General features: G+C 39.2%; 1 protein-coding gene across 1 annotated transcript in view; it reads left to right on the top strand.

Moving 5' to 3' along the window:
• The first annotated feature begins 1,431 nt into the window (after positions 1-1,431).
• The window catches only part of maml2 (mastermind like transcriptional coactivator 2), a 34,240-nt gene continuing 22,900 nt past the window's right edge, over positions 1,432-12,771 (top strand). Inside the window, exon 1 of the mRNA XM_006796642.3 lies at positions 1,432-2,753. Within this exon, the coding sequence (XP_006796705.1) occupies positions 2,343-2,753 (411 nt within the window). The 5' untranslated portion in view covers positions 1,432-2,342. The remainder of the gene's footprint in view (positions 2,754-12,771) is intronic.

A 12,771-nucleotide genomic window follows, 5' to 3' on the forward strand; every position in this document is an offset into this window, starting at 1 on the left:
TAATACCAAAATAAAATACCTTAGAACATCTTCCAAAACAGAATATACAGACCTTAAATGTATGCTGCCCTCTGTTGTTAAAGAAAGCAGCTGCAGTCAAGTACTAATAAAACATTAGATGACAAGCTCCTTTGGGTTATGCCCAAAGATGCATTTGGAACCAAATTGGAAAATGCAAATTATTGAAATACAGATAATTTTTTAAAGGGTTTCTACAGGATTCCTCGTCATTTAATAAGACTGCTACTTATTAAATAATGACTGTTATTATGCTTCAGGATCATTTTCCAGTAATGACCACTGGGTGGCCATGCCATTTCCCATAAAGAGAATAAAAATGATTAATAAGCAAAACATTTCTTAGTCAGCCAAGACCCTGATGAAGATTGGTTAACTGAATGACTGAGGGAGGCATCTATACATATAGGTAATGAAATATCCATCATAAAGAAGGGCCTAAAAGGGAGGGGAGAGTGTGGGTTGGCAGATTCGTGAGAGTGTTTTAGGTTTTAATCATATGCGTATGGGTTAACAAGTTGGTGGCCGCTAGTCTTACAGTCTCCTGCTATCAAAGCAGCCCCAAAGACAAATAGTTAATTTATTATACTAATTATACTTGGAAAAGGCTTCAGTGTTGAACGGAATTGATTTCTTCTTGAACTCTGTGTGGACTTCGCACGATCTCCCCATATTTGTGTGGTTTTCCTCTGGGTGCTCAAGCAGCTTCCTTCTGCTTTACAGAAACATGCATCCTGTGTGAGCGAGTTTCTGCGTGATTCTGTGGCTGCATCTTAATCTCCTATATCTCGTTCCCCTGAACCAGATACGATTAACTTCAAACAACAGCCGGTTAATGAATGAAAGTGCAATAAATTGCTTTGAGAAGGTGTAAAATCAAAACAAATATAGTCAAATGCACTTTTTTGATTGTTATATTTGAAAGCTACTGAGTACATTTACCCAACTTTTAAGATTTACAGAAAGCTGAAAGTTACCAAAGATTTATGGCATAGCGGGACACATAAGACAACAGTATAGGAACATGTCAGCAGCCAATCAGCTCATTTGAGCGGTGTTGTAGGCTCGCTTGGTTAGTTACTCTGCGTGTTAACTCAAAAAAGATCAAAGAATAGTTCTGGATTTAACTATTCTTTTCATGCTTTAGTTAATTTTCTAAATATGTTTTTTATTTGTGTCTTTAAATACAGGATGAATAAATGTTCGGTAACATGTGTTAGTTGATTAGCGGTTAGACAACAGTGTTCAAATTTAAAATACATTAATAAGATTCCTTCCTTCGTGTCACCGTTCACGCCTTGCAAGACAAGTTCAGGCTTTTCTCCACTAGAGTGTGCCACTGGACCCCCTTTTTTTAACCATACGAGTTCATGTCAAAAGCAGAATGTTCGTACAATAAGGGTCTGTGTAAGTAGCTCCGCTATTGCCTTCGTGTACCACACGGACAAACGATTGTCAATGGACTATTTGAGACGGATTTCAGTCGGCTTCTGCGACGACTGCCTGCGTTTAGGGGGTCTGGGTTTTTTGGGTTTTTTTTTTTACTTGTTTGCAACCAGATTCCTATCCGGATTGAAAGGAAAGCAACAAAGAAAAGGACTCATTTCGAAACAAACAAAAAAATGCCGTGAGTCTTGAAGTTTAGTGGATTTCGTGTGTTTGTTGGTTCTTCTATTTTTGCAGCCGGTCGGTCTCACTCAATTTATAGTCGATAGTGTACTCTTGGACTTGGCGTTAACGAGAGTGATACAATATTTAGATAAAGTAGGCTGAAAATGTAGCTACTCGGAATGTAGCACCAGTGAAACCGAAGTTGTGCGTGCCGTGGGTTTGAATTATCTAAGGGATTCATATTGAATATAACCTATTTATCTGTGAGCAGAGCTCCAATCGTTAAGCAAGAGCGGATTCATTCCAGCTGCGGAGCCTTTCATGTTTGTAAATCATTTCACGTTTAATTATAAGCTGACAGAGCCTATCCCCCGAGGAAAAACTACTACAATTCTGTAACTTTGAGACTTTTAATGCATGTTTTTGATCCACGTGGAGCATAGCATGATTTTATATGGAGCGTATCTTAATCTTTAATCTTTTATATCATATAACATTATAGTCCCAGTTTGACAAGATAATTGGCTCACATTTCAACACATATCATAGGCCATAGTGACTCCTCTCCAGAGACTACAGCCAAGTATTTTTCTTTTTCACATGGGATCATTGCAAGTCTTCAGTACGTTTTCTTGTTTTCTTTCATGCCCGTTCTGTGGTCCACTGTAAGCACAGTGGACCTCAATCTATAAACTTATCAGGGACCTGCGGGCATGGGAGAAGCGACCCCCGCTCAGTCTGCTGCAGGGACATACGTACCCATGTTGGGTGTTGGTTTAGGAGCTATGCCCGGTGGGGTCAGCAACGGGCCGGTGGTGGCCAACTCAAGGGGATCCACAGTGCCACAGCTGCACAACGCCATAGTTGAGCGTTTACGCGCCCGGTTAGAGACGTGCAGGAGGCACCATTCTACCTGCGCGGACCGCTATCAGCGAGGTCAGGCCGAGAGCACAGACCGGGAGCACGAGAGTACGCTTCAGCTGCTCAGCATAGTCCACCAAGGTCCTGGGAACCGTAAAGCAAAAGGTAGCCGGGGATCGAACCAGCAACCCCCAGACTACAGCAGGGCTAACGGAGAGCAAAAGGGGTCAGATGGCGAGCAGAAGATCCCCACACGCATAGCGGTGAGTTGCTGTTAATGTTGTCTGTCAAGGTTCTCAGTCATCCAGGTCATCCATAGTCTATGGAGCTTGGAAAGAAAAGCATCTGGACTTCTTTAAGTTTCTTTGAAGACGATTCACCTCTCATCCGAGAAGCTTCATCAGTTCTAAGAGCAACTGGTGGATTGTCCCAGATTTTAAGCCCTATGGGAGTGTCCCCAAGAGGGTCATGGAGTGCCTATTGATCTTCTACCTAATCACACGAGCCAAGGTGTGAAAACGGGTGTGGGCCACAATCAGCCAATGTTTCCGGTGAACCCAATGTGAAACCTAGCCCCACCCTATCATGTGATTTACTGAGGTCAAATGGCCCAGGATGTGAGTGGGCATTAAGGCGTCTGGGAAGGGATCTCACAACTGGATTATAGATGGCAGACAGTTGGTGTGGTAAGCCAGCGCCTACATTCAAAGATGGCCGTTCACAGTGGCTTCTTTCACTCCTCTTTCAAACCATCTGTCTTCTCTGTCCAAAATGTGAACATTGGCATCCTCAGCATCCAGAAACACCTCTTTAAGAAGTCCAGACGCTTTTCTTTCCAGGCTCCTTAGACTTCCGATATTGTTGTGTTGTTTGTTTTTTAACATAAATAATTAGGACTATTACAATCAAGCTTGTGGCAGCGATGACAAAATTGATAACAATGATGAGGGTACCAGTATATTGTACACCTAAAAGTTATGGCCATTCTCAAGGACCACTCAAGGCCATTCTCAAGGACCACAACATTGAGACTGAGATTTTTTTTATGCTATGTGAAAAATCAGCTGGGAGCTTTCCTTGGCGATAATGGATCAATAAATGTTTCTACATTGATAACGCTGCTGTCACTATCCATGAACAAAAAGTCCAAGCTTTTTCCAAACTTAGATGGCAGCCAAATGCATGTCAAAAACAGTCAGGAAATGTTCTAAAACTCTAAGTTCCTGATTAACTGGGCCCTTAAGGTAGATGACATGATACAGAAGCGTTACGCTTGTTTGCAAAGCAATCCATTTTGAGGAAATGGTTTTGGGGTCATTGGGCCATGGGGATGTTTTTGCATTTACTGCAAACCTTGACAACATCACAACTGTGCAGCTGATCCAAACAGAGGGATGCGGATGCATTTTGTGGTTTGTTTAACCCATTTAATATGTGCTGTTATGTCATTTTTTAAAATTGTTTTTGTTTCTGAGTTATTCTGTTGAGATTGAGAACTGAGTAGTTGCATGACCTTGTGTGCCACTGAGAGTACAGGACAGTGTTTTCTCCCCTAACAGCAAAGCTTCACAAAGGACATAGGTAGGCAGGATAGGAAAACTTAACTGTGCTTTCTGTGTGCCTGGTAGTGCTGATAGGACTGACTTCCTGTATGGCATCTGTTAAGGGAGCAGTCACTGAGATGTGAGATTTATTTAGTTGTTTTCTTTCACTGGGCATGGGGGAGTTTAGCGTCTAGCCTATTACTTCCCAAGCAATAATGTCAAAGGTTGAAAGCTTTCAGACATTCTTTTTCTAGATGTGGTGAAATAAACAATATTTCATACATAGAATATTTTATTTATTTTTTACCAACAAAAATATAAAAAGCATTAATGTTTCACGTACAAGAAAAGCAGATTCTCCGTGGTTTGTAGAGTTAGTTTAAAATGCAGTTTACCTCTCAGCTTTTACATTTTCGTGCTGATCGGTAGAGCCATGGCAGTGGAACACGATGAGAGACAAGACACAACTTCATGGATTATACTGGCTGTCTAAAAGAGGTCAGGGTACATCATTATCATGTACCGTTTCATTTTTACTGATCTTGACTCTGGAGTAACATGTTCTATTTAAAACTGATGAGTGCAGCAAGATAGTGAGGAGGAAATGAAGTCCTGGCGTACATGTTTATATCAACCCTGAGGTTAATGTTTTCGCAACTTATAATGATCGGGCGAAGCACAACAGCAGCTCTTGCAGAAATCCTGTTTAATGCCAATATGTTGCATGTATACAGTGGTCTATATATATCCTTATAACTCTTGCCACCATTCTTTTTTAAATGTATTATCATCTTTGGCTATAATAACTGAAAGCTGCTACAAATATGTATGGGGGTTCTGCAGAGTTCAGCATAATTCATTCTTCAGAATTAAAAAGTAAGACATCTCAAATGACCACATCTGTGCGTGTTATTGAGTGTTCACATTGGAATTTGCAGTGGAAATGTATACTGAGTTAGGGGCAAACAACACAATGGATTATGACTGCTTGGGAGTGCAGAGTGAGCAGCAGCACTTAACAACAGTGCTCATTGAGACCAGATTAACAAAGGATATTCTTTTAGATGAAATTGGAGAAATTTGAAGGAAGAGACGAGAGCATACTTATCGACTCGGAAAATCGTTTTCCTTAATGCGTGGATGAACTCATTGAAAGCTTTTGGATATTCATATTTTAGATTGTTTCTTTTTCATGGCCAGTTTTCCAATTGTTCCCTTCATACCTGTATCAGAAAATGTATTCAGCGCAGAAATAGGTCACACAGTAGAGCTTACAAAACATTAGCCCCATATTACAATGAACAGACATTCAGTTTCATCAGATCAGGATCCAACAATCATCTTACATTGTCTGTCAACGATACAGATAGTGAGCACAAAAATGAAAGGCTTAACAAACAACCATACAGCCTCGAAGCATACTAGCATGCCATGTAATGCCATGTTATATTATCATGTGTTTAACAAATGGCTCACTAAGCACCTTCTTGATAGATTTGCCGGCCATGAAACTGTTTGAACCACAAGGTCTCCATATAAATGTTTAGAGCCACTGAATACATTTCCTGCATGTGTTTACTTTAAGTCAAACAGGCCTTGAAAAAGCAGTAGGCGAAGGATGCCTGGTGATTAACAGTGCTATGTGCACAGGGAGGATTTTGTTATTACTCAGTCTTGTAGTGACAGATCTGGGAAGTATACTCATAGAGCAGCATGCACACAAAGTGCTCATATGCTGAGCTGTTTTCCTATTATTTTAAGCACTTGTGACCTTGTTTGTCTGCCATACAGGTTTTTTGTAAAAACTGTAGCCTGAGTCATACTGGTCAGTTAGTGGTTTGAAACATAAATCATGTAACCACAGCCAGATCTAGCCAATGACTTCTGGTTATCTATCTATTTCCCGTGACTGTGTACTGTGAGTCCTGTAATAAAGGCAAATTGCCAAAATATTATTTTGGCTTTGTGCGCTAATTTGGCACAATTGCCTTGGCAAACTGTAGTTGTTTGGATTGTAGTTGTTTGGACTTTTAAATTTATGACATTTATTTTACAAGATAGAGGGGGTATGAGAAACCATGTCATTTGGACATTTTTAAAGCTTGGAAAGGAAGCTAATTTCCGCTCTCAGGGAAACCCTTTTTACTATGAAAATGGCAAACATGAGGGATTATTGGAATGCTGGGTAGAGGTTGGAAAGACTGGTTATTTGCACTTTTCATGATGTTCTTAACTTGAAGATCGTCACCCCCTCAAAGAGGCTACAAGGTTAATCTGAAGGATTGCAGAGTGATTAATAGGAAAAAATACTAATCAAAATTTTGTTTGGTCTCTTAGGCTTTGAACTAATGTAGCTTTTGCGCAAATGCTTGTGTAACACTGCGCTTTTGACTTAGTGGATCATCCAGGATATCACTAATGCCAATTGAAGGTTTTGCAGCGAAATTGTTTCTCGCCTATTTACTAGTGCACTACTACATGGGTCAGAATTAAAATTTATGAGTTTACTATTATAATTTATTGAGTTGCGAAAGCTTAAATATTGTCTCACCATCTCTCACGGACACACAAGACTACAACTTCTGGGTAAGCAGATTGACAGCTTGCTAAAAAAAATCCCACAGAAAAGGAATACCTTGCACTTATATGTGGTCATGTATGATGGAGTGGATAGTGTGTGCATGTGTGTGAATGTGGGGTGGGGTGTGTGCTGTGTTTCCTGGCATACCCTGTTTGGCTGTTGAACAGCCTGAATCAGATGCCGGTGGTCTGATCTCAGCCTGGCTCGGCAGTGATGTGAAACAATTAGCCCAGGTCCATGGGGGCCACCCACTGTGAAGCCCACAGCTCTACCCAACTCTGTGGATGCAGAAAGGGATCCGTGTTCATCCCACAGATCACTTCCATGTTGTCATGGATAGGTTGCAGTCTTCTTTTAGAAATAGCTTGCTGCCAGTTGGTCTGAATGGTGAATTGCTTAAAGTCCCCTGCAGAGCAGAATGGAAATTCTGTGGGTGCTGTTTATTGACAGCATGGCTACACTTTAAGCCTGATGTGATTACGCTTGTCTCATTGTGCAGGCCGTTAGCTGCTAGATGAGTTGAACATCTCATAGTGCTCTGATTAAAAGACATTAAGATAGGCCTCCATATACTTTAGTAAAGCCATCTGTTAATCTCCTCTTTCTATTTGAGATTAGTCATCCGTCCAACTTGTGGTTCAATTCTACTTATGTGTAATAATAATAAATATATTAAAAATGTTCTATTATTACATTTTTTTTTGTTGCTACAAGAAAGACATATCTTTAGAATTTTCATTATGCTCTTAAAAGATAGACAAAGCAGTTTAGTCAGTGGGGTAGTTATGTTATTTATTTAACAAATTAGTAATGTACCTTTTTATTGTTCAAATGCTAAAAAACTTGGAGGATTGAAAGGTTTTGGAATTCAAAGATCTTGGGTTGATGTAAAAGCTTAATCTAACAAAGTGATATATACTTGTATTACTGAGTTTGATATGCTCAAATGTTTCCCGATTCATTACAGGCAGTAATGTCTTTTCAAATGTATGACCTATTCATATATAGGTTTATGTGCTTTTTCTTCTTGTGCAGAAGAGATCACCACATTTTTGCATAGAAAAACATTAAAACAGCCTTTTTACAGTCAAACAGTCAGATTTACTTTCTTATGTAATAAAAGTTGAGACATGTAACACTATGTTCTGGACACTCCAGTACACCGTTCATAAATTTTCAGCACTAAGTAGAGGTACTTAGGCACATCTTGTCCTCAAGGAAGTGGGATGTGGTATGTTAATGTCAAACAAGGCTAATGCTGTGGCTTCCCATTTTGGGGGGGTATTAATCTAGGACATTTGTAGTTATATTTGTAGTTATTAGCTACTGTATCATCTTTTGGTTAAATTGTGCATGAGATTAAAGTCTGCGGTAATATTTTAGGATAACATCAGCTTATAAACATTCTAAACAACTTATACATTTTGTGATCGTGATTGCTGTGTCCTCAAGGGAGAGCGGGATACAAGCGTCAACAAGTTCCTTTTCTAACAGACTATGGAGACACCGGATTTCTAAGTGGCACAAAGAAAGTTCACAGATGAGTGTCATTTCTCAGAGGAGCTTTACTTATTAATCCCTTTGATTTTGTGAGTGTATTTATTGAAAATGCAGATTTTAATATCTTACAGTGTCATGATGTCAAGATATTCAGCACATCCCTAGTTCTAGCATGATGATGTCTGGATATGTCAAATTAAATTTTAAGTGGATGTCCAAGACATTCAATTTTGTGTTAAGTGCTAAGCAGTTTTTTTTTTAGTGGATTTGTCACTGCCTCCTGGAGATCTAGTAGTATTTTGTTTTTAGTTTTTTTGCTTGCTCTATCTGGTGTGTTGAGCCATGGTAGCTGCTGCTGACTACCCAGCTTCAAATAATCTTGTTAATGCCAGAAAACATGCATCACTTCCTGTGCAGCAGTGGATTTTTCCCAGAAAGGCCCTATGAGACACTCAGGTCTTTATGACAACAGATGCAGTAAAAGCTGAGTGAGCTGAGTGTAAGTTGCTAGTGTATCAGATAATTGTGAAGAGCAGTGAACATTTCAACCAAATCACTTTAAGTTGTTCAGTGCAGATATAGAGAAAAAGGTGATATTTGTAATGGTAAAGATGGGAAGTTATGAGGAACAAACAAAAAGAGACTTTCGTGTTTGGCATATGTATCAGATCCCTTTCCTACTTCCTTTAGTGTGAGAGAAAAGTAAAAACTTGTCATTTTTAAGAGGTTTTCAGAGTTTGGTCAGAATTCAACTTGTTTTTGTTACCATGACCTGACTATTACCATAAATGAGTAACTGAAAATTTCTTAATGCTTCCCATTGATTAGATGATGTGTTAAAACAGGGGAAAAAATCAAGTATAATTAGATTTAATTATTAATTAAGCCTCACCAAACCTTGGTATCATGCAGCAGCAACGTGCTGGAAATAGTTGCGTGTGAATCTGGGGCATCTCTGTACCTGGCAACATTTGCAGCGCCTTCTACTCTTTAAATGAGCACACTTTTATTCTTTTCTGGACTAATTTATACTTTGTTATCCAGTTCCATGCTACCAGAGAGCACACAGAAAATAAAAATAATAATAAGAAAAACAAAAAAACATTATCGATAAAGAAAGACAGAAGTTTCCAAATACCTAGCGGGGCAGCCAGGATGTGTGTCAGATCAAAGAAATTTATGGCTCATGGGTTATGCAGCATCTCTAGGAGCAGTGTCTTAAGCGAACTTCACTCTCGCTATCTCATCCCACTCCCCTTCTCCTACATACTTCCACTCACACTCACTGACACACAAATACACACACAAACAAAACCCACTCTGCCGCACGCGTCCTTATGTTTTATTCAGCAGCCTATGGAAGGCAGTGCCTGTCTTTGAAGAGCGCTGCAGAAATCATGTACTAAATCCATCTCATCCTTTTTAATGGTTGATTCAATGTAAGTGTGTACATGCTCAGAAGAACATGCTCCATTCAAAGTCCAGGTAGGCCAGGTTGCTGTTTGAGGTTCATAAATGTCTGACCTTGTAGGATAAATGTTTCCTTTATTTGTAATGGAACCATTGCTGGTTAAAAGCCTTTCCTCCATAGACATGTGCTTCCTGTCCTTGGAAGTGGCCCCTGGTGTCAAGAAGAGCTTGCAAGGTAACATCTTTACCTTCAGTCACCATGCAAACAGTGTAGAATATAGCATCGCCCTTGCAAAATCAGCTCCTTGGTGGCATATTTTTTGTTGTGTTGAATCTACTAATTTATCTTTAGAGTAGTAATGAATAATAAGTCAGTGTAAGTGTTTGCTATTGCTTAATTTCAGAAATGGCTGTGATGTCACGTGTGGATCTCACTCAATTAGAGCATTTTATTTAAGAGAAAATGTTTTCATATGTGCTTAAATAATCTATTAAGCAGAAATTGTCAGTGCTTTCCCATAAGTTTCAGAACAGACACATTTCCCCCACAGTCTCATCTTACTATTAAATGGATATTTTTTTGCAGCATTCACAGTTTGGTGCACCAAAGGGGCGTTTCTAGGATTTTTTTCTTTTTTTTGTGTGTGTGTGTGTGTGTGGGGGGGGGGGGCAACAGTTGAAATCGGTCAATTTTATTAGATATCAAAGCTAAATAAATGCACATGAAGAAAAAAATCAGATTGTTATAATAATCTTAGTGTGCAGACCTCCTATATCAATAAACATGCATTAGAAGACTCAGCTCCCCATAATAATAGTGTAGCCATGCAAGATTTAACAGCAAGATAATGGCACTAATAAAATACACTCTGATTACAACAGTAAATATGTTTAATTTTGCTTAGTCACAGAAGTAAATACCAGCATCTCACATATCCTTTGTTGGCAGTTTGTAAAGCAAAGGAGTTGAACAGTACAGTCGCAGTGGTGCAAAACACTGTTCATCTTTCAAAACCTCCAAACTTGCTGTTTTTCTTCTGTAATCAAACCAATATCTTTCCCTGCATATAACGGAGCCACCACGAGCCACCCTTTTAACCCCAGCCCCGGTGCAGCTTTTATGTTTATATTTATTCAAAAATATAACTTGCAATATAATGCATTCACATAAACTGCACTTTGCCCTATTTTCGGATCTCATTTTGATAGTTGTTTTAATGTTTCTTGTTGATATGTCAACAGCAAATTAGACTCTGCAATAGACCCTTGTGAATTTGTGTAGATACTTGTTCCATGTTCTGAATATAAATTACCGCGGTACTGACTGTGTTCATGCAAGTGAACATTTCACTGAGTCGAAATACCTCCATTCCCAAAGGGTTTGGATTAGAGAGTCCCCACTGTATCCCTTTGTTGTTGAGTTCTGCTTTCAGCATGCTCCCAGTTGTTACCAACGCATTGTTTAAATTTCAAGCATTATGCCGACCTCGGGATACAAAAAATCTCATCTATGCCGTTGAAGTCATTGGGGAATTTTAGAAGGACTAATATATTAGTGCTCCGTTGTAGCTATTAAATCCACATGAAAACAAATATTTCATAGCTTTTCATCATCTGGAATCTAGACATAAGAGTAAGTATCCAGCTTAGGGCAATCACTTAGCAGGCAAGGACCATGTTTATGTGCTTTTGTATCTTCAGAGGGGCCTTGTAGAGGTATCCGTTCATGCCTGATGTGATTTCTTCTGCTGAGAGAGCTCTTTGAGGTTTGTCAAGTTTTTCCTGCTTGACTTAATTGAAGGGAGGGTAGGATTGTGTGAGTGGGGGGGGGGGGGAGAGAGGGGGTTGGGGGTAATGCCTCTGAGTGTCTTTCCACCAATACTTTGCTACCCAGTGCTGAAACTGGAACCCTGTGGGAACAAGCTTGCTCAGGTGTATTTCATGTGCAGTGCACTGAAAGTGAATTGAGGGGAGGAATTGCATTCAAAGCGAAACACAAGTAGTAGTTTGTTACCATGTTTACAAAAGAACAAGGCTTAAAAATAAAAGAGTATTCTTTAACCTAGCAATATTAGCATTTGTTTTTGGTTTGGTTACATTACGAGCAAACTTGAACAAGTGTGATGCTTTTGTTGTCGACACTTCTGTGTTTGGATAAACAGGAGCTTATCTACAACTGTTCTCACACTTATCTGACAATCAGCCACCTGATATGTCAGAGTTTCCTGGACTTGTTCTAGCTTCTGTTGTAAACAGATCTGATTATCTCAGCTGCTATGAGTGAACTGGGTGTGGAAGTCCATTTATGTTATCAGCTTAACACAATATGTTCTTCTTCACCTTGCTGAAACTCTTTAGTCTAGCCTTAAAATACTTGATAGGTTTAAAACGAAGTTTATTTATTGGGTGGAATCATTTGAAGCTGAACTAAAAGAACGAAACTCACTCGTTTGCTAAGCAACAGTTGCTTATGTAGCAAAACAGCTATATTTTCAGCAAGAGTCTATTCTCACCAGGGTCATTACCCTCTTGTGGAACTGAGTAAGTGGGCTCCTGATGTCACTGGCAAACCCCTTACACAGAATGCTGGGTTAAACTGGGAGGGGGGAAGGGCCATGCTAGATCAGAGTTCAGGCATGTTTACATTACAGCTCAGGATATTTCTCAGAGCCTGGCCAAGCTGCTGAAGTTCCCAGGCTCCAGAGTTGCAGAGTGCTGAAAAGAGGCACAAGCGTTCACTTATTCTTCAATCCCTCACTCTCCTGTGCTCTGGGGTCTAAGTCATAGTTCAACTCCATTTGCATTGTGCTAATGTTCTGTTCTTTGCTATGGCCGTCCTTTGGGGAATATTATACATGTGAAATACAAGAGAAGTGAAAGTCAACAACTTAGATGATGCTGTTAGCATTGTGTTAGATATTAATATCAAGAATTAAAAGCAAATTTGGCACATGCAAAAAACAGCACATTACATTTTTATCTCCTTATTTTAATCAAAAATGTGAATTTTCTTTTCTCAGTAGTTTTAATAAAAATATTTAACAAATTTAACAAGGGAAAGCTACATTTTATTTTTTAGTTACACCAGTTACTTACTTTTATTTAATATCACACTCTTTTAGATCATAGTTATGTAGCAAAACATACATATGGTTTAAATTTTAGCATTGAGATAAAGGATAGTTGGCTTGTTAAGTCATTTTTATGTTTGGCAATATTACTTCGCCCTGTGTTATGGAGCTACCA

The sequence above is a fragment of the Neolamprologus brichardi genome, chromosome 14 (assembly GCF_056152115.1).
Source record: "Neolamprologus brichardi isolate AB-2024 chromosome 14, ASM5615211v1, whole genome shotgun sequence".
NCBI lineage: Eukaryota > Metazoa > Chordata > Actinopteri > Cichliformes > Cichlidae > Neolamprologus > Neolamprologus brichardi.